Source organism: Oryctolagus cuniculus, chromosome 9 (genome assembly GCF_964237555.1).
Source record: "Oryctolagus cuniculus chromosome 9, mOryCun1.1, whole genome shotgun sequence".
In the NCBI taxonomy this organism is placed as follows: domain Eukaryota; kingdom Metazoa; phylum Chordata; class Mammalia; order Lagomorpha; family Leporidae; genus Oryctolagus; species Oryctolagus cuniculus.
Genome location: NC_091440.1, coordinates 83,588,631 through 83,610,897, shown reverse-complemented (window position 1 = coordinate 83,610,897; position 22,267 = coordinate 83,588,631). Strand labels below are relative to the sequence as shown.

Sequence of the window (22,267 nt, the reverse complement as noted above, 5' to 3'; positions counted from 1 at the left end):
TTAATCATTTCCAAGTCACAAAAGTATGCCGTGAAATGTGCAGCTAAATGTGAAAGTTATCCGTGAAGTGAGGAGTATGATAAAAAATACATAATGTCCCTTAGTTAATGTGTTCTCATGTATATAGAACTCTGGTGCTTGACTTTCTGGAGTAAGCAATAATCATGTAAAAATCTCAATTTCATTAGATATCTAATTGAGCATTCGCGATGATTTAATGAAAAAGAAAGTTATGTACAGGGAAGATTAATTGATCTGACAAACCAAAATATACTTTGATTTATTATTAAATTAATAACAAAAATAAAATGAACATTTGGCTATGTTGGAGTAAATATTTTATAATGTGATCAGACTAAAAATACAGTTTAAATACCTTATCGAGTGATGAAAACAAAATCTGAAAAAAAAAAAAATCTCAAGAGTTCTATCTACCAGCTTTATGCAATGAATCTTTATAAAACTTGCTGGCCAGGACTGGACCAGGGCCAAAACTAGGAGCTCAGTCCAGGTCTCCCACATAGGTGGCAGGAACCCAGTCACTTGATCATGCCTACTGCCTCCTGGGGTGCACATTAGCACCACGCTGGTATCAGGAGCCTGAGTCGGGTATCAAACCCAGGTACTGCAATATGGGATGCAGGCATCTTAACCATCAGGCCAAATGCCCATTCCTCAGGTCCCAAATTTTGGTCAAATATTCATAGGTGATGTTCTGTGCATTCATCCAGAAGCCCACAATACGTGGTGGCTCCTCTTTTAGTTGTAAGTGATCACTGTTGGTCATTGCCCTGGTGCATGATTTCACTAGAGGCTTGCAAACCAGTTATATGCTAATTCTCATGGCTTTTCCTTTTATTAGTTGGAATACTTCAGTTTTCATTTTATCAACTGGACTACTTTGCACCAAATTTGATTGCATTGTATAGGAGAATATCCAATTTTAAAAAAAAATTAACAAAATCAATTTCAGGTAGTTATTATTTGTTATTTCAACTTAGGCATCTCATACTTACGTTAAGAGCCATCCTAAGACACAGGTTATTTCTTTTCAAGGGAATCTTAAGTCTGTCAATTTTTAAAAACATCTAACAAGTAAAAGGATTTGGGATGTATACTATTGTGAGATTTGGCATTTAATCACTTACTGTAACTTCTACTGTTTCCTTATAGTCAAAAAAGTATCCGAAGATTAGGATATACGTATTCACTTAGTGACCCTATACCCAATCAGACCCTGTACAATGATGAATATGTTTGGAAATCATATTCTAAGGAAGACTTGCTTACAACCGGGACTTCAAGAAGAAGCAGGCACCACAAATCTCACCCCAATCAAGTAAGATGCTACCAGCATATCTGTTGTACAGTGTCAACATCCCATGAGCATGACTTTGAATATATTGCCAAGATCTGTCATCTACAACCATGGGGTGCATGGTCCTTCTCCCATTTATTCCTAACCACTTCTCTATCCACCAGGGGGGTTTTCAAAAAAGACCTTTAAAAAGTTCTCCAGGCTGCCCCTGAGGCCTCTGCAGGGGACACAGGGTTTCTCTCTGGGGCTCCCAGGGGAATCAGCCGCAGTCTCTGCCAGGTCTAGAATTAACATGAGTTTTCTTCCCCCTTTGGTTTTTCTTAAATGATTGTTTATTTTCACCCTAGTTAAAAGGCAGAGAGAGAGAGAGAGAGAGAGAGATGGAGATGGATATTCTATGTGCTGGTTCACTCCCCAAATGCCTGCAACAGCTGGGGCTGGGCCAGGCCAAAGCCAGGAGGCTGGAACTCCATCTGGGTCTCCCATGGGAGTGGCAGGGGCCCAAGTCATCATCTGCTGCCTCCCAGGATGCAATAACAGGAAGTGGAATGGAAGTGGTGGAGCCGGGACTCCCTTCCAGGTATTCCAATATGAGATGGGGGCCTCACAAGTGACGGCTTAGCCTGCTGTGCTACAACACTGCCCTCCTCCTCCAGTTTTGTCTGTGAGGGAATTCTGGTTGGAATCACAACTCTTTGGAGCTGGAATTGCGTTTCCTTGTCATCAATATGGAAAAGCAAAGATGTGCATTGAATGCTTGGATTATAGCTAGGGAATCCCACAGCTCCCAGTGACAGGCTGCCTGCATGCATGCGCCAGCAGTATGATGCTGGGGTGTAAAGGATTCCAAAGACTCTGTATTCTGAAATGCTGATATTCTTGATCTATTGGGTGAACCCACATGGATTTTTTTTTGAAAACTGTGTTTGCATTGATAGGACTTGTTTCTTTGGACACTACCTAAAAGTCAACCAAGGACAGCACCAAGTACCTGCCTCCCTTGGAAAATCCCTGCTTCCGTGGAAGAAGTTCAGAGGGCACTATCAAATCAGTTTGTTTCCTGTACTAAGAGAGACTTTGTGGACATATCAAAAGGTAAACCTGTTTGTTCTTTGCCTTTCCCTGGTCGTGTGCTGGCCCTGGAGTCATAGTGGTTGGCTGCAAAGAATCTGCAGTGTAGACATGACACAGGGCACTTCATAAGCAGTCAAGAGTCAGAAGCTGCACCTAGTCAGAAACGCAGGTTGCTGTGGGTGCAAGAATGGAACATGTGGCCCACTGGGGTGAGGGAGCCAAGTATAGCTCAGAAAAGACTTCCCTTCCCGGGCCTGACTGCTGAAGAGACATTAGCCAGGCAAAGGCCCAGGGGAGTGTGCTGTGCTGGGGCCCTGAAGGCTTCAACAAGCATTTGAGGAACTGAAAGAACTTCGGGATGCATAGGGTGGACTTGGGGGCGAGGATGGAATGAAAGAAAGGACCCGTGAGAGCAGAGGGAATGCAGTCTTGAAGGGTGGCATAAGGCATGCTAGAGTTTGGGGTTCATTCCAGGAGCAACTCAAAGGTTTTTACGGGGCGGGGGAGATGACACAGTTCAGCTGTGAGCTTCAGAAGCTCCCGCCCCACCCCCACCGGCTGCAAATGCAGAAGGAAGGTGGCCCTGGCCGGAGGAGCAAGGCCAGCCACAGACTGCTCCAGCAGCCTAGGGAGGTGCGTGGTGACGTGAAGCAGGGCAGTGGGGGTGCATCTCCAGGCGTCACATGCAGGGTGTTGGGGTGGGCGTCGTGGGGGATAAGCCACTTCATGGGTGGGCACTGTGGCTCTTGGCTCACCAGCACCCATTCCAGGGGGCTCACCCTATGTGATGAAAAGAAATGATTGAACAAATGAAGGAATGATAAGGGCCAGTGATTGACAGGTGCTAGGGAGAAGGGAATGAGAGGAGCCAGCTGCCTGCCTTGGGATGGGATGGTGGTGAAACAGGGTCTTCTTATTTTCTGCCTGTGCAGAGACAAAACCCAGCACTCTCTTCATCTGCCTCCTGAAACAACATATACCTCCTGGGATGGGAGTTCTGCTATTCGTATTTTCCCCTGGAAGGGTCTGGATTGTTCTGTGATTCACCTGACCCTGCCCCCTTGACAGTTTTCTGTAGCATAGAGATGACGGCATAACTTTGTCACTGCTTTGTGCCCATTTTTCTCAGGGGCCCAACACGCATTTGATGCATAAAGATACATTTTCTAGAAATGTCATATTTGCTGATGCATTCTGTTCGTGTATATCAGGATGCAAGGCGCTTCACTGAGGATTCGTGAAAGTTGATTACAGGTAGTTCAAAACCCAGAGGAGCCTTGCTTTCCCTCAGTTTTGGAGAAAACAGCGCACTCTGGTTTCTGCTGCAAGCCTTGTGATCAATTGGCTCCAGGTGGAGCATGGGTGTTCTGTCTGTGACAATGCAGTGGCAACAGCTGAGGGCTGGCTGCCATATGGGATCTGAACACAAGCAGGGAACGTGCAAGTCCACAGCTTCCTGGGACTGAGAGACGCGGCAGGACAAGGCTGAGCCTCCCAGGGCCTGTGTGCTCCGCCCCCTGCTCAGGCCGCAGGCGCCGAGGCTCTGTCTCCCCTCTGCTGTTTCTGCTGCATCATCTCTCCCTCTCGGGGATTACTCCTGCACTCCTGGCACACACACTGGCTGCAGTGAGCACCATTGAAAACCAAGGCAAGAGCGTCCCTGGACCCTGTATCTCCCTGGAGCCACTCCACATTGCTCTGCTCCCTCTTTGTAGACTGCTGTTGTTTACTGAGCCCTTGACAGCAACCCAGGGAGCTGTACTCCCAGCCCTGGAGCAGGACTCTGAAGCTCAGAGGGTAAGCCACCCTCACGGGGTCACCCAGCTAGCGACAGGCGGACTCTAGGCTTGGAACCCAGGCAATTTGGCTCCCCTTGTCAAAACCAAGCTTCAGCTTCCTCACAGCTGAAATTCCATTACACATACTGCTTCCCATTCTTAACTTGTTGGTTACTGAAAATGATAATTTACTTTTATGAAACCCTGATTACTCAAGAGCTTATGAAGAAATAGCAGCTGTTCTTTGTGCCCTGCCCCACACCCCAGCCCTAACCCAGCTTCCCATTGTTAACCAATTTCAGTCCTTTCAACTCTTTGTTCTTACGTGATCCTCCATCTTTTTAAATAATCGCTTCTATAGCACTTCCTTGATTCATCAATTTTAGGAATTGTTTCATGTGCTGTTATGGTAGTGGAGGACTTGGCCTTTCCATAACTCCTTCATACTCCCCCTCCATCCATCGTCTCAATGGACTTATGTTACATGTTTTTGGCAAAACTTGATTGGTAACACTTATCTTTGGATGATGATAATATGACATATTGGGATCACAATATGCTAGATTACACTTATGTAACACACACTGCTGAGTTAGGTTGCATTTCACAATTGTTTATTTTACTTTTCTTTTTATTTCTTATTGTCAGAGTTAATACCTTTTCCCCATATGCTTAATTTTCTATGTGCCCTCACTAATTTTCCCAAATATTTGTCACCCATTTACTGAGATTTTTTTTTTCCCAAGCACAGTTTCCGACATTCCAGCCATTCGAAGGTTTTTGCTGGAGGTCTTTTCTGATACCCTTCCTTCTTGGCCTCTAGCCTGGACTTGCTCTGCAGGTTGTTGCCCACTCATGCCCTGTGACTCGCTTTGTCATTATTCTGGGAACTGCTTTTGTCTCTCTCCTGCCTGGGATCCCCAGCTTCCTGAGTCCACATCTGCCTCCTCCTTTCCCCCCTCCTCCCTCAGTTTACTGAAGCACATCTTCTTGTAGCTTCCTAAGAAAGAGCGCACAGGCGGACATGTTTTGAGTTTGTTCTTGCCAACCTAAAGATGCCGTTCTCCTCATTACATTTAAGTGATAGTCGAGAGTCATTTCCCTCCAAAGGCATTCTTCCATATGTCTTCTAGCACCCAGCATTTCTACATAGGAGACCGATGCCGTCTCAATTCCTGGTCCTTTTATAGGTTCCCCTCTTAGAAACACTTTATTTCTGACTTTCTGAAATTTCATCATTATTTGCCTTGGTGAATCTTGTCATTATGTTGGGCCTTTCAGGGCCCCTTCAGTTCACATCCTACAGTTCTGAAAGATCCCCCCACCCCCACCCCGCATCAGTCCTTTGTTCTTCTCTCTTTTCTTTTCTCTGACTGCTGCTAGTTGGATTGATCTTCTAATTACCTTTTCTCTCCTAGGGCCTTGCTATTTGTACTTTTGTTCTATTTATTTGAAAATGTTTTGCTTTTTAATCCAACTCTTCTATTGAATTTTTTTCTTCTTCTATTGAATTTTTAAAAATTTATTTATCTGAAGAGACAGAGAGATGAGGTGAGGGAAAGAGAAGAGAAGAGAAGAGAAGAGAAGAGAAGAGAAGAGAAGAGAAGAGAAGAGAAGAGAAGAGAAGAGAAGAGAAGAGATCCCATTGACTGGTCCACCATCCAAATGCTTGGAGTGGCCAGGCTTGGGCAGGACTGAATATGGGAGCCAAGAACGCAATCTAGGTATATGGTATTGGTATGAGGGACCCAAGTAATTGACTGATTACTTGCTGGCTCCCAGAATGTGCATTAGCAAGAATCTGGAGTCAGGAACCAGAGCGAGGAATCAAAACCAGGCACTTTGATGTAGGATGCAAGCATCTTCACCAGTGTCCTAACTGCTAGGCTCAGCATCTGCCCTTGTTGAATTTTCAGTTCTCCTAGTTTTACTTTCTAAGCTCTTTCTTCCTCTCTCTCATTATTTTTTAAAAACAGCAACCTGTTCTTGCTTTATAAGTACAGTAATTCTCTTAAAATTTTTAGGGCATTGATGATACACTAAATTCTTAGCATTTTCATCTGTTCCTTGCATTGCTCCTGGTTCCTCTGAGTATCCCACAGACTAATGGAAATTTGGCTACCTGTTCGTATTTACAAGGGAGCAGAGGTGGAGCTACTAAGAAGCTAACCAAACTTAAACTTATTTCTGTGGGCTCTTCTCTTTCTTTCTTTCTTTCTTTCTTTCTTTCTTTCTTTCTTTCTTTCAGATGGATTTATTTATTAAAAGAGTTACACAGAGAAGAAAGGAGAGGCAGAGAGAGAGAGAGAGAGAGATCTCCCATCCACTGCTTCACTTCTCAGTTGGCCACAACAGCTGGAGCTGTGCCCATCCGAAACCAGGAGCCAAGAGCTTCCTCCGGGTCTCCCACAAGGGTGCAGGGCCCAAGGACGTCTGCTGTCTTCTACTACTTTCCCAGGCCATAGCAGAGAGCTGGATTGGAAGTGGAGCAGTCGAGACTTGAACCGGTGCCCATAAGGGATGCTGGCACTGCAGGCGACAGCTTTACCTACTACACCACAGTGTCAGCCCCAAGGGGTCCTTCTTTTTCTCAAAGTGGACGCACCCAGAACATTAAGCTCCAGAGCTCAGAAAACCTACAAAGCAGGAAGGTACAGCACTCACATCTGCTTGTTAATTATGCAGAGACTTGTTGGTTGGTGATTGGTTTAGGCGATGAGGAACTCCTGAGTGCTGTGTTTGCGGGCCAGTGAGAAGGAAACACATGACTGTGGACATCCTGAGAGCATGACTGGGGAAGGGTGGGGCTTGGGTCTTCCAGCTGGTGTGCAGACTGCCCATGACCCCTCTTCCCCGACCCAACATCCCATTCCTACTGTGGCGAGCATCCCTGGGTCCAGAGCATCTTTGGTTCAGTTTTGTGGGGGATAAACTGGTTAGGAAGTGTTTGAGCCTCATTTTTTCTGCTGTAGCAGAAGCCACATACTGGGTAAACCATAAACACTAGAAGTTTATTTGGCTCCTTCTGGAAGCTCAAAGCCAAGGTTGAGGGGCTGTGTCTGAAGGGTCTTCCTGCTGCAACGCAAGATGGTGACAGCTCCTCAGAGAGGAAGGGTGAGGGTTGCACCTACACTTTTATCAGGAGCTCACTCCGGAGAACACTAACCCCCTCAGTGATCTCCTTAACCCATTCTCAGGGCAGGACCCTCACGACCTAATGACCCCTGCAAGGTCCCATCTCCTAACACTGTCAAAACGGCAACTTAATTTCAACCTGAGATTTGGAGGGGGCATCCAACCACAGCAGGAAGGGCCTCATATGGCTACATGGGCTTAATGTGGTGATGTAGGGAAACACTCTGTGCATCCCCGCTGGCAGCCCAGCCTGTGCTTCCAGCCCCGAGCCTCGCTCCCCGCCTTCCACTGCACCTGTTCTGTTTGGGTTTGCATCTGCTGGAGTTCTGCAGTGTGGTTCAGTTTGCTTCTTTGTTCCTTTCTGAAGTCACCTACGTTTCAGCTTCCTCAGCTTGGCTCATCCAGTTGCTACATCCCGATTTGATCTCCATCCTGCAGAAATGTGTGGGACGACCACTTGTCGCAGCACTTAATTCACCGTGTATGACACCTGCATTCCATGCTAGAGTGCCTGGTTCCAGTCCCTTCTCCTCCACTGCCGATCCAGCTTCCTGCTACTGCTCCCCCTGGGAGGCAGCAGTGATGGCTCCCGGATGTGGGTCCCTGTCACTCATGTGGACTGAGCTTGGAGATCCTGACTTCTGCCTGGTCCAGCCCTGGCTGTTGTGAACATTTGGAGAGTGAACCTGTGGATGGATGACCTTTATCAGCATTCTCTGCCTTTCAAAGGAAACCAAAGTTAGTGAAGATGTGTCGTGTTTGTAATCTGTGATCATTCTGAAGTTCTGCAAGGGAGGGGTCCTAAATGAGTGGATTCGATCCACTGGGTTGAATGGACGCGCCGCTGACCCTTCAGCTTCTCCGCTGCTTCTCATCTGCTTTCGCGTCCCGTCCAGTCATTGACCGCATTCCTCCGTGTCCAGCTCCTCCTGTCTGCGTCCTGCCCAGTGCTCACGCGTCCTTGGAATGTTCTTCTTTCTCTCTGTGCTCTGTGCTTCACACTCGCCCCGTTCCCCCATTCGTTCCTTCTTTCTGGTCATTTTTCTATTTGCCTGCTAACTAGTACAATTCCTGATTCCATTAAGAGCAAACTCTGCCGGCGTACTCCTTCCCCAACCTCTCCTCTGACCCTCAGTCTCCTGCACTGTGGTACTGAGTAGAATTTCCATGAAGCAGCCAACTCACCACCCTTTCCTTCCCTGGCAACTGGTCCTCCTGTACCTTTACCCCATGGCACCTGGAAGACTTTCCAGTTCTCTAAATCGGATCACACTATTCTATTGCTTCCTTTCGCTGGCTGTCCAATTGCACCTTGGGGAAAAACCCGAATTCTAGTTCCTTCTCTGGATTCTCAAGGTGCTGTTGGATGGATCCTTGGAAGCACCTCGCCATCCTCCCTTGCCCATCCTCTTCACTTGCTGCTTTCCGGCCACAAGGGCCTCATTCAAGTTCCTGTAAGATGCCAAGCTCTCTCCCACCATATGCCCCTGTGCACCCTGTCCCCTTGGTCCCCAGTGCTCTTCCCCAAAGCCTTCTGTGGGTTCCCTTTGTCATTCCGTAGATCCCAGCCTCTATGTCCCCCTCTTTTGCCAGTTTCTTTCCTTCTTATTTTATCTGAAGAGACGTGTCACTGTCCCATTGGTTTTCGCCCGGTGTTTCATATTTTGAAGTCGTGTGTTACCGTTCCCGCCTTTTGTAGTTTTAATTTTGCTCTTGCTTCCACTATTCGGCAAGCTCCCCAAAGGCCTTCATTCCCTCAGGGTCTGGTGTAGCGCCTGGAACAAAGCAGTACTTCTCTGCTGAATGATGGGGAGGATGTATGGGGGTATCTTTTTTTTATATATATTTATCTGAGAGGCAGACAACAGGACAGACAGAAAAAGAGAGCAATGGACGATCTCCTGGCTCACTCCCCAATGCCCACCATGCCAGGGCTGGCCTGGGGCTGAAGCTGGGAGCTGAGAGATTGCTCCAGCTCTCTCATGTGGGTGGCAGGAACCCAATTACTTGAGCCATCACCTCTGCTTCCTTGGGTCTGACTTGGCATGAGCTGGAGTCAGGACTCAAATATGGCACATGGGCATCCTAGCCAGCAGGCTAAATGCCTATACTGGGAAGTGCCCTTTTGGAAGTTAGATGGCTACACAATGAAAAGATTTCTGCAGACAAGCAGTACGGTCATGGAAGCAGCACATGAAATGTCAGCATTCTTAAAAGATGTCTTTGAGCTTCTGGTCAAAGTCACTCATTCAGCTAGAGTAAATTACGATTTCCCCATGCGTAGGTAAATACCCAGCACCTGCCAAGACTCCCTCCTAAATCTCTCAGCTCCATCTGCCTCTCTCCCTCCCCATGGCCCCGGTTTAATCAAGCTACCAACGCCTCTCTCGGGGATGACCTGCCATCCAGTTCTGGTTTCCAGTTTTTTCCCTTCTGTCCCATGCTACTGTCATAGTGAGTTTCTGGATGTGCTGATGGATGTCCCCTTATGACCTACACGCCCTCATGGAGTTCCTGTTGTCCTTGGGATGAAAGCTAAGAACCTTCACCTATAAGATCCGTAGCGCCTGGTTCCTGCCAGCATTCTTGCTCACCTGTGCCAGCAACTACGTACGCAGAGAAGGCTGTATTGCTGTTCCTCCTCCAGCCTCACTGCACCCCTGCGGGCTCACTGCTTCCTCCCTGGGGAACGCCTTTCCATTCCCCCTTGCAGCCTATGTCCCCCTGTAATTTCAACCTTAGACAAGGGCTCCTGTTTATCTCCCAGAAGCCTTCTCTGAGCCCCAGCTTTGGGTCAGTGGCTTTGCTGTGGGTCCTTCCCTCCCTGGTAGGACTCCTCACAGGACACTGTCATCGTCATTTTTGTGTGTAGGTAATTCTTGAAGTTTCTGATGCACAGCTTTGCATCCTTATCATCGGATTTGTGCAGATGAGTCAGAGCACTGGCAGGTGCATGTTTCTACATTCAGGCCTGACGAACCTGGCTTGGGTGACTTAGATCAGCTGGTGAAGGCATCAGAACTACTTCCCGCTTGGCTCTTGATTATGCACCCACAGTCCTAGTGAATCAGAATGGTCCTTGCTTACGCCTTGCTTTTAAAATAGGTCTTTCTACAAATGCCATACCTAATGTTTTTTTAAAAATATATATTTTATTTGAAAGAAAGATGAGAGAGAGACACAGAGAGAGTACTTATCCATTGGTTCACTCTCCAAATTCCTGCAACAGCCTGGACTGAGCCAGGCCAAAGCTAGGAGCTGGAAACTCAATCCAGATCTCCCACATGGATGGGAGGGTTCCAGCTACTTCAGCCATCACTTGATATTGCCCAGGTGTGGGGAGCAACTCGGACTAGACTAAGTTACTGGAATTAAGACTTATTCTATGCATCTGCTCTCCCACAATATGGCGCTGGGAGAGGAGTAAACAGCTTCTACGCAGCTGCCTCCAGTTCGACCAATAACCTGCAGGAACTGATCCTGCTCCTGATTGGAGGAGAGCAGCGTGCTTGGCGTGTGGGTAGCAGAGTTGGGATTGGTGGAAGAGGACTATAAAGGAGGAGAGAGACAACATGCACCAGGAACACCTAAGAGGAACATCCGGATAACATCTGAGCAGCCCCCGAGAGAGCCGGCCGGCGGTGTGCCGCTCCCCCGCGGAAGTGGGGAAAGTGGCAGGGGTAGCCGCCCTTCCACGGAGGTGGAAGGATCGGCAGCCAACCCGGGAAGGACCAGCAGCAAACCCGGGAAGGGCCGAGCAGACAAAAGAACAGCACAGGGTCCTGTGTCATTCCTCCACGAAGAGGGGGAGCGACACCCAGGGTGTGCACTAGCAGGGAGCTGGAATCAGGATTGGAGCTGGGACTAAAACCCAGGCACTCTGATACGAGATGTTGGCTTCTCAAGCAGCTTCTTCTTCTTTTTTAAAAGATTGATTGATTTATTTGAAAGAGTTACACAGAGAGAGAAAGAGAGGCGTGGGGGGGGGGAGGGGAGAGGGCTTCCATCCACTGGTTCACTCCCCAGTTGGCTGCAACGGCCGAGCTACAGTGATCCAAAGCCAGGAGCAAGGAGTTTCCTTTACATCTCCCTTGTGGGTGCAGGGGCCCAAGGACTTGGGCCATCTTCTACTGTTTTCTCAGGCCATGGCAGAGAGCTGAATCAGAAGTGGAGCAGCTGGGACACAAACCAGCGCCCATATAGGATGCCGGCTCTGTGGGTGACGGCTTTACCCGCTACACCACAGCACCGGCCCCCAGCTTCCTAATCTCTGTGCCAAACCTCCACCCCATACCTTATTTTAAATGGGCTGGTTTCCTTCCTTGTGATAAACTAGTGTTGTAGTTTAGTTGGCAGATGAAAAAGAAAGAGACCAGGGAGTGAGCCCTTGGGGGGCAGGGAAGCTGTCTGGTAGCAGCTCAACCCTTGGGGGTACTGCTGATTTGGGGCAGGTACTGCTGACTTTGGGCAGTGTTTTTCTCATCTATGATGTCAGCACTGCTGTGGGGGTTGGGGTTCAGCTTTCGGTTGGATCTCTCTGAGTTGGGAACCTCTCTTCTTTATGATTCCTGAAGAAGCTCAGTTGCATGAAGTTTTAGAACAGCAACCAGAGCACTAGCTGGAAAGCCTTGCCCACACTATGGCATGAACACTCTAGTTTACTAGGAGTTCCCTGAAGCGTGCATCACACAGGCCATCAGTAGAGTGCGCCTCGGGTATGATTAATCCATAGTGATTAACGTTTCTAGGCTTCTGTTGTTCACTCATTATCTTAGTAAATATTTAATGGGATCTATTCATGTGATAAATACTGGGCATCCATGAAGAATAAGACTTCATCTTTGACATGAAAGCAAGCCTGGGTCCTGACTTTGCCTTTCCTGGGTCTTCCTCTCGGATGGTCCCACTCCCCACGGGCCCAGCCTGGTCTGTGTGCACTAGACATTTGGGACCTTTTGCAGCCTGGTGTCAGCTTGCCTCTGCTGTTTACCCATGCTGCTCCTCTCACACCCTCACACCTTTCAAATGCACACTGTGCATTCTGCCTCCGGGTTGACGCACTGTCAGAGCCCTTGGCTGTGTCTGTCTTTGGGTCCTGTCCCTCCTCTTCCCGTCTCCCACACAGCCCCTCTCTCCCTCTCCCTGGGCTTCACAGCTCCTGTGCAGAGAGCACATGGGCAGTCTCCTCGCAGCCTAAGCCCCCAGAACCCACCTTCACACAGCCTGTGTCTGGGGTGTGGTGCAGCAGGTAGAGACACCCTTCCTATAGAATACCAATTTCTCCATGTGGGAGCCACAATTCCCAGGGCTAGGGTTGCAAGACTTGTCCCATTCATTGTTGGCTTGTCCTGCACCTAGATTTCTAGCCACACTAGTTTTAAGGTCATCTTAAGAGCCAGTGATGCTCCATTATCCATAACCTTGGCATATCACACAGAACACTTATAGGCACTGGAAACATGTGCTACTGGCTGGTAGCTCTGGGGAGTCACAAGTTCCAAGCATTTCAACAGAAATTTTTTCCCTAAAAGGCTACAAACATTAGTCAACGACAGAAACCACGTGGTAGGTGGGAGTTACTGGGAACAATACCAGATGGTTTTCAGAACTATCTTTAAAAAAAAAAAAAAGATTTATTTGTTTGAAAGTCAGAGTTACACAAAGAGAGGAGAGGCAGAAAGAGAGAGAGAAAGAGAGAGAGAGAAAGAGAGAGAGAGAGAGAGAGGTCTTCCATCCGCTGGTTCACTTCCCAATTGGCCACAATGGCCGGAGTTCTGCCTATCCGAAGCCAGGAGCCAGGAGCTTCTTCTGGGTCTCCCACGTGGTGCAGGGGCCCAAGGACTTGGGCCATTCTCTACTGCTCTCCCAGGCCACAGCAGAGAGCTGGATCGGAAGTGGAGCAGCCGGGTCTCAAACCAGCCCCCATATGGGATGCCAGCACTTCAGGCCAGGTCGTTAACCCACTTTGCCACAGCGCCGGTGCCTCAGAACTATCTTAAGGGGTGCCCTGAGTCTGAGCCTTTGAGCTGCTTCTCCATGGGCAGTGTCTGAGGTGGCTGTGAGGGCCCGGGGGTTCCTGTGTCCTCTCTCCCCGCAGTAGCTAGAGTAAGTGGCAGCAGGCCATCCAACCCTCTCCTCTTCTGCGAGTCCAGCCAGGGATCATTTTATTTTTTAAATCAATAGTAAATGCTCTCAGCTGCTAGTAGATGTGATTATGCACCCTTCGATATATAATGTACACCAGTAAATCCCATTGCAAATCATTTGATAAGCAATGCATATTAGGACTTATTTTGCAAAGGCATATTGAAAAACTAATTAGGAAGAGAATTGAGTTCAGAGTCAAAAGTAATTTGCACTTTTTGGACATCGCTCCTAACATCCATGTTCTTAATATCTTTGTCCTTTTGAGCAAAGAGAGTGTTAGTCCAGTGGGCCTCTGACCTGAGGCTCTGTTGCTGAACTTGGGAATGAACTCATCCTGGGTGAGCTGCCTGGTGACTCTCTCTTTGGAATCTGGTAGTGCTTGTGGGCCTGCTGCTTAGCCAGTGCTTCATAGATTTCAGTGAGCTTATATTTAATGGGTACTTTTTTGCAGAGATATTTCGAACAAATAATCATGTTATTGCCTACTAATGATGATGATGTGTCATGTACCCCTCCATCAATACGGGCTCAGGCCCTAGTGGCTCTTTTCCAGGTATGGGGGATAATATATGTCACTCCCATCTAGAGCTGCATGATTAGGCAAATAAAAATACAGGTGGCCCAGTTAAACTTGAATAATGATATTCAGTAGATAATGGATTCTTAGGCATAATTATACACACGAAAAAGGATTCATTGTTTATCTGAAATTCAAATTTAACTGGTGTGGCTCCCCCAGCCCAATCCAAAGCTCTCACTCTGCCCTCCCATCCCTACTCAAGAGACCTGGTAGTCTTGGTGCCGTGATCAATGCCTTCTGTGCCCACTGAGCAGAATAAACAAGCACTCCTCCCAGGGACACAAATGCATCTATCAGAAGCCACCACTGAGGGGCAAGGCAGTGGTGCAGTGGATTAAGCCACCACTTGGGATGCCCACATCCCACATTAGAGTGCCAGTTCAAGTCCTGTCTACTCCACTTCGGACCTGGCTTCCTGCTGATGTGCCTGGGAAGCAGCAGATAATGGCTCAAGTACTTGGGTTCCTGCCACCCATGCAGGAGACCTGGATGGAGTTCCTGGCTCCTGGCTTCAGCCTAGGCCAACTCTGGATGTTGTGGCCATTTGGGGAGTGGATCAGTAGGTAGAAGGTTTCTTTCTATCTATCTATCTATCTATCTATCTATCTATCTATCTATCTATCTCTATCTCTATCTCTATCTCCCTCACTAGTCTTTCAAACAAATAAATCTTAAAGACAATGAAACCATAAATAATATTTTTTAACACAAAACATTACTTATCAATGACTTCATTAGGACAGCAGTGAAAACCATATATCCATATATTTGGGAACATATCTTTTATTTTTTGCATTATATATTTTTATATTCTACTTAGATTTAGGAATCTAACAAAAACATTAAATGAAAATGGAACTTTAACAATTTACAATCACTAAAACAGTATGCTTTCTTAATGATTATTGCAGTCCAATGTAATATTATATATTACTTAATTTTTTTTCAATTTCACCCATATATATTGACTTTTTGTACTCTCTATATTAATTACCACAAATTGGAGAAAACATGATATTTGTCTCTTGGGGTTTGGCTTATTTCTCTAAGCATAATGGTCTCCAATTACATTTTATTGCAAAAGACAGGATTTCATTCTTTTTTATGGCTGAGTAATATTCCATTGTGTATGTAAACTATACTTTCTTTATCCAGTCACCTGTTGATGGACACCTGGGTTGATTTCGTATCTTAGCTATCGAGATTTGAGCTGCTATAAACATGGGGATACAAGCAACTCTTTCATATAATAGCTTCATCTCCTTTGGGGAAATTCTCAGGAGTGGGATGGCTGGGTCATATGGTAGATCTATATTTAGATTTCTAAGGTATCTCCATGATGTCTTCCATGATGGTTATACCAGTTTTCATTCCTATCAACATTGTCTTAGGGCCCTCTTTTGCACCAGGAATTTCTGACTTCGTGGTTTAAACATCTGCATGGAGATAGTTTTTAAAAAGTGGAGACAGTGCACTCTCAGGGAAGAGTTAGGGAGAAAAATTAAAGAGGAAACTCCACAAAAATTAGAGGAACACAGCAGACCTATGTGAAGGATGTAGACACGCACAAATCAGGACCCCGGCAGCCTAGAGCCTCCACACCAGCTTTGGAGAGTGAGATGTGACCAGACTGCAGTGGCCCAAGACACTGGCAATAAAGCTGCAGGAAAAGCCTGGAGGGAATCTGGCTTGGAGCCCTGTGGGGGTTAGCGTACCTGCCAAACTAGAGAAGAAAAAAAGGGGGCATGTTTCTTTCTCCCCAGCACCCTGCAACAGCGCCCTGTAACAAACCAATAGAGAGTGGGTGCCATTTTGGGCAGACATAACAGCTTCGCCAGCTCATGTCCACACCCAGCAACCAACTAAGCGGAGACTCCCATGTCTAGCAGGGAGAACTGATTGGGGGTGGGGTGCTCATGACTTTGGGAGGCTTGTATGCTGAGACTGTGACAGCATGAGTTTGCAGGACGGTGAAAGCATTGAGTCTTTGTGGGAAGCCTCAGGATGTGGTTGGGACTTTGGGCAGTCACTGTGGGAGGCTCCAAACACTCAGAGCTCCCAGGTTCCCTGGTGAGGAACATTGCTGGGGAATCTGTGCTTACACTGAGGACTGCACATTTCCTTTGTGTGGTCATTGTGGCAGCACAGATGAATATTATACCCGATGGGGCTAGCACCCAGGCACTGGTCTCCTTTGAGGGAAAGAAATGAGCTGAGTCTACACAGCCAACAGAGCAGAACAAAACCTCCCCTTTGATTAAAAAAAGAGAGAGAGATATTAACCATGCCCAACCTGGGTGTCACTTTAACACTCCCTTCACCCTGGAACACAGAATAGAGCTCCCTGGCCACAGCCACCACATACCTCTAGGTATTCATTGAAAGCAGACACTCCACTAATCCACAAAGACAAAAGCCACAACAGAAAAAGAAAAAAAAGAAGGAACTGAGTATCTTCACAAATGCCAAATAATAAACACACCAATTCAAGAAACAAGAATAAGAAAGACAACATAACGGCCCCAAAAGAATACAACACTTCAATACTAGATTGTAAAGATGAAGGAGATTGAGGAAATGCTAGAAATGGAATTCAAAAAATTGATCATAAAATTACTTAGAAGTAATCAGAAGCAAATGCATGAACTAGTGAAATCCATACATGACATAAATGAAAATTTCTCCCACGAAATTGAGACTTTAAAGAAAAAACAAAATGAAATCTTGAAAATGAAGAATTCAATAGAACAAGTAAAAAAATCAGTGGAAAGCCTTAACAACAAAATCGGTCAAGCAGAAGAAAGAATATCCAACATAAAAGACAAATCGCAGGAAATTATACGGTCAAACCAAAGACAAGAAGCAGAAATTATAAAACTAAAAAACAATGTTGGGAATCTATAAGATACTATCAAATGACCCAACATATGGTTCTAGGAGAACCTGAAGGCATGGAAAGAGAAAAGGGATTAGAAGGCCTTTTTAGTGAAATCATAACAGAAAATTTCCCTAATTTGGAGAAAGAAAGGGACATCCAAGTACAGAAAGCACATAAAACTCCTAATAGACATAACCAGAGAAGGTCTTCACTACATCACATTGTAATCAAACTCTCCACAGTAAAACATAAAGAAAAGAGTCTAAAAGATGCACGAGAGAGATGCCAGATTACTTTCAGAAGATCTCCAATTAGACTCACAGAGGACTTTTCATCAGAAACCCTACAGGCTAGGAGAGAATGGCAAGATATAGTCGAAGTCTTAAGAGAATAAAACTGTCAACCCAGAATATTATACCCAGCAAAGCTCTCAATTATGAATGAAGGTGAAATAAAGATTCTTCCATGACAAATAGAAATTGAAAGAATTTGTCACCACTTGTCCAGTCTTGCAAAAATGCTTAAGGATGTGCTACACACAAACAGAAACATGGTCATTGCTATGAAAGAAGGGAAAGGCAGAAAATCTCCCAGTAAAAGTACAAAAGAAATCCAAAGTAAACAATAGGAATATTTATGGAAAAATGGCAGGTCCAAATCATTACTTGTCAATAGTTACCTCGAAGGTGAATGGCCTCAACTCTCCAGTTAAAAGACACAGACTGGCTAAATGGATTTTTAAAAAATCATCGATTTGCTGCCTATAAGAAACATATCTCACCAACAAAGGTTTCACACAGTGAAAGGATGGAAAAAGATAATCCATGCCAACAGAAACCAAAAAAGATCTGGTGTAGCTATTCTAATATCAGATAAAATAGACTTTAACACAAAAACTGTTAAAAGAGACAAAGAAGGGCACTATTTAATGATTAAGGGATCAATTCAATAGGGAGATGTAATTATTTTAAATGTATATGCACCTAATTACAGGGCACTTGGCTATTTAAAGGAAATTTTAAGGGATCTAAAGAGAGACATTGACTCAAATACATTAGTAATGGGGGATTTCAATACCCCTTTTTTAGCAGTGGACAGATCAACCACACAGAAAACCAGCAAGGAAACAACAGAGTTAATTAACACTATAAACCAAATGGACCTAACAGATATCTACAGAACTTTCCATCCTACAGTTGTAGAATACACATTCTTCTCACCAGTGCATGGAACTTTCTCTAGGATTTACCACATGCTAGGCCATAAAACAAGTCTCAGCAAATTCAAAAAATTCAAAACCATGCTGTGCATCTTCTCAGACCACAATGCAATGAAGCTGGAAATCAGCAATTCAGGATGCAAACACATGGGGATTTAGCAACACGCTCCTGAATGAACAGTGGGTCATGGAAGAAATCAAAATAGATATCAAAAAATTTCTAGAAACAAATGAAGACAATAATACAACATATGTCATGGCTATAAGAGAGCGTCTAAGATCAATCCCATTCACAATAGCTACCAAAAATATCAAATATCTTGGAATAAATTTAACCAAGGATGTCAAAGATCTCTAAGATGAGAATTACAAAACATTAAAGAAAGAAATAGAAGAATATACCAAAAAAATGGAAAAATCTTCCATGTTCACGGATCAGAAGAATCAATAGCATCAAAGTGTCCATAATACTGAAAAAAAATTTACAGAATCAACATGATACTATCAAAATACCAAGGACATTCTCAGATATAGAAAAAATGATGCTGAAGTTCATATAGAAACACAGGAGACCCCCAAATAGCTAAAGCAATCTTATACAACAAAAACAAAGCAAGAGGCATCACAGTACCAGATGTCAAGAAATATGACAGGGCAGTTATAATCAAAACAGCCTGGTACTAGTACAAAAACAGGTGGAAGGCCAATGGGACAGAATAGAAACACCAGAAATCAATCCAACCATCTACAATCAACATATTTGACAAAGTAGCTAGAATCAGTCCCTGGAGCAAGGACAGTCTCTTCAACAAATAGTGCTGGGAAAACTGGATTTCCACATGAAGAAGTATGAGGCAAGACCCCTACCTTACACCTTACACACAAAATCCATTCAAAATGGATTAAAGACCTAAATCTATAACTCAATACCATCAAATTTTTAAATAACATTGGGGAAACCCTGCAAAACATTGGCACAGGCAAAGAGTTCTTGGAAACCCCAGAGGCCTAGTCAGTCAAAGCCAAAATTGACAAATGGGATTACATCAAATTGAGAAACTTCTGTACTGCAAAATAAACACTCAGGAAAGTGAAGAGGCAACTGACAGAATAGGAGAAATTGTTTGAAAACTATGCAACTGACAAAGGACTAATAACCAGAATATATTAAGAGATTAAGAAACTCAACAAAAACAAAACAAACAACCCAGTGAAGAAATGGGCAAAGGACTGAAACAGATATTTTTCAAAAGAGGAAATCCAAATGGTCAACAGACACATGAAAAAATGCTCAGGATCACTAGCCATCAGGGAAATGCAAATCAAAACTAGAGTGAAGTTTCACCTCACCCCCATTAAAATGGCCTTCATACAGAAATCAACAAACAACTAATGCTGGTGAGGATGTGGGGAAAAGGTATACCAATCCACTGTTTGTTGGAATGTAAATTGGTAAAGCCACTATGGAAGACAATATGAAGAAACCTCAGAAGTCTGAATATAGACCTATCGTAAGACCCAGCCATCCTTTTCCTGGGAATTTACCCAAGGGAAATGAAATCAGCATATGAAAGGGTTATCTGCATGCCCATGTTTATTGCAATTTAATTCACAATAGCTAAGACATGGAATCAACCCAAATGCCTGTCAACTGAAGACTGGATAAATTATGGAATATGTACACTATGAAATACAACACAGTGGTAAAAAAAATGAAATCTAGTCATTTACAACAAAATGGATGAATCTGGAAAACATCATACTTAGTGAAATAAGCCAGTCCCAAAGGGACAAATACCATATGCTCTCCCTGCCTGTGATAACTAAGAGAGCACCTAAAAGGCAATCTGTAGAAGTGAAGTTGACACTCTGAGAAGCAATGACTTGAACAGCCCTTGTCTTGCGTGTTGAGCAACAGTTTATATATATACATATGCGTATGTATATATATATATACATGTATATATGTTGAATGCTTAACATAGTTAATCATATGTGTATAAAGTCAATTGAAAATAGATCTTAGTAAAAAAATAAGAGTGGGAATAAGAGAGGGAGGAGGAAGAGGGGTAGGAGTTTGGATGGGAGGGAGGTCATGGTGGGAAGAATCACCATGTTCCTAAAGTTGTAATTATGAAGTGTCTTAAGTTTATAACTGTAAAACTATGTAGTTCTGCATACATTCCTATGGACTTACTTCTAAGGGTACAGTTTAAAAACTTGTTATGGGACCTCAAATCCCCTTAGGCTGGGTGGTGAAAATACCATCTTCATTGTGAAAGTAACCATATGGATAGGATTAAGGGTCCTGTAATAATAACAGATAGAATTACAAAGGAGTGAATGCTCCAACATGGGAAGCAGTCCATACAATAGACTCTTAGAATGACAATCGTTTTAAGTAGCACTCTGACCTCAGAATCAACCCTTAAGGCATTCTGGCCTGGCTGAAAAGTCCATAAGAGCATTTCAGGCATGGAAAGCCAAGGCACTGTGGTAAAAATTGTCCTATATGAAGGACCTCATTGGGTGAGACCCCAGTGAAAAGAACTGGTCATCAAAGAAAGAAGTACTTTTCTCTGAAGGGAGGAGAGAACTTCCACTTTGCTTATGGCCCTGTCTAAATACCGATGGAGTTGTGGACTCAAAAGTCTTCCATAGGCAGCTCATGTCAAGGGCCTGGTGTGATCACTGACATCATACTTGAGTGTTAATTGTTAAATTAACAACAAGAGTCACTGTGCACTAACTTCCCATGCAGGACATCTGTCCTCAAAGAGTTTTATTATAATTATGTCTAAGTGCTTCTAAAAGATGTATCATGCTTGGGTCTTCTTAAAAGTTAATTAAGTTTCTAAAAAAAAAAGTGAAGTTAACTTCAAGATGCAATGACTATTGAGGAACAGTTTTTTGTTGTTGTTTTTGTGTTTTTCATGCAAATTGTTGAACTCTTACTTAGTATTGAGTTGGTCTTCTGTTTATAAAGTTAATCCAAAATGGATCTTAGTGGAGAATAGGACTGGTGATAGGAGAGGGAGGATGGGGAGGGGTTGGAGTGGGTGAGAGGGCAGAAATGGTGGGAAGAATTACTATATTCCTAAGGTTGCATTTATGAAATGCATGAAGTTTATATTCTTTAAATAAAAGGTTTATTTGGGGGAAAAAAGTCTGCAGTGAAAGTACAGTATTAGGGGGCCTTTTTCTTCACATCCTTGCCAGCATTTGTTAATTTTTGAATTTTTGGAGTAAAGAATGTTTTAAAAGAGAGAGAGAAGAAACCACTCCTAACCATGTGGGTATCCGAGAGTAGCTACAAAAGTTCATGGAAAATGGAGTTAAAAGATTAGTATAGGGGCTGGCTCTGTGGCATAGCAGGTAAAGCCACTGCTTGCTGTGCCAGCATCCTGCTGTTTGGGACCTGGCTGCTCCACTTGCGATCCAGCTCTCTGCTGTGGCCTGGGAAAGCAATAGGAGATGGCACAAGTGCTTGAGCCCCTGCACCAGGTGTGGGAGACCCAGAAGAAGCTCCTGGATCCTGGCTTCAGATCGGCCCAGCTCTAGCTGTTACAGCCATTTGGGGAGTGAACTAGCAGATGGAAGATATCTCTCTCTGCCTCTGCTTCTCTGCAATTCTGCCTTTCAAATAAATAAATAAATAAATTTTTTAAAATAAAATAAGATTAGTATAATTTACTGCAGTAATTTTGAAATCCATGCAGATGGTTTTCATAATATGCATTTTATGAGCTTTTTTTAAAATACAAAAATAAACTTCATAAAAATTTATTTTTATTTGAGAGAAAGAAAGAAAAAAAAAAACCCATCCACTGATTCATTTCCCAAATGCTCACAACAGACAAGGCCGGGAGCCAGGACCTCAATCCAGGTCTCCCATGTGGGTGGCAGAATCCAGACTACCTGAGCTATCACTGCTGCCTCCTAGGGTGCAGATTAACAGGACACTGGAATCAGGAGCCGGAACCGAGAACTGAACCCAGGTACTCAGATGCGAGATGTGTGCCTCTTAATTGGCATCTTAGCTGCTAACTTCATGTCCCTAAACTCATCTTCTAATTCAATTTTCTGTGCACTTCTTAAAGTATTTTTTGCATTCTTCCTGTGGCTGGTAAAGCAGAAA

The 22,267-nt window shown here is 44.5% G+C and overlaps 1 protein-coding gene across 3 annotated transcripts in view; it reads left to right on the top strand.

Moving 5' to 3' along the window:
• TEX26 (testis expressed 26) overlaps nt 1-22,267 on the top strand; it is a 44,000-nt gene that overhangs the window by 11,471 nt on the left and 10,262 nt on the right. For all 3 annotated transcript variants that reach the window (XM_008273525.4, XM_002720608.5, XM_051831838.2), the window contains exons 3-4: nt 1,174-1,339; nt 2,257-2,413. In XM_008273525.4, coding sequence (XP_008271747.2) covers nt 1,174-1,339; nt 2,257-2,413 — 323 coding nt within the window. The remainder of the gene's footprint in view (nt 1-1,173; nt 1,340-2,256; nt 2,414-22,267) is intronic.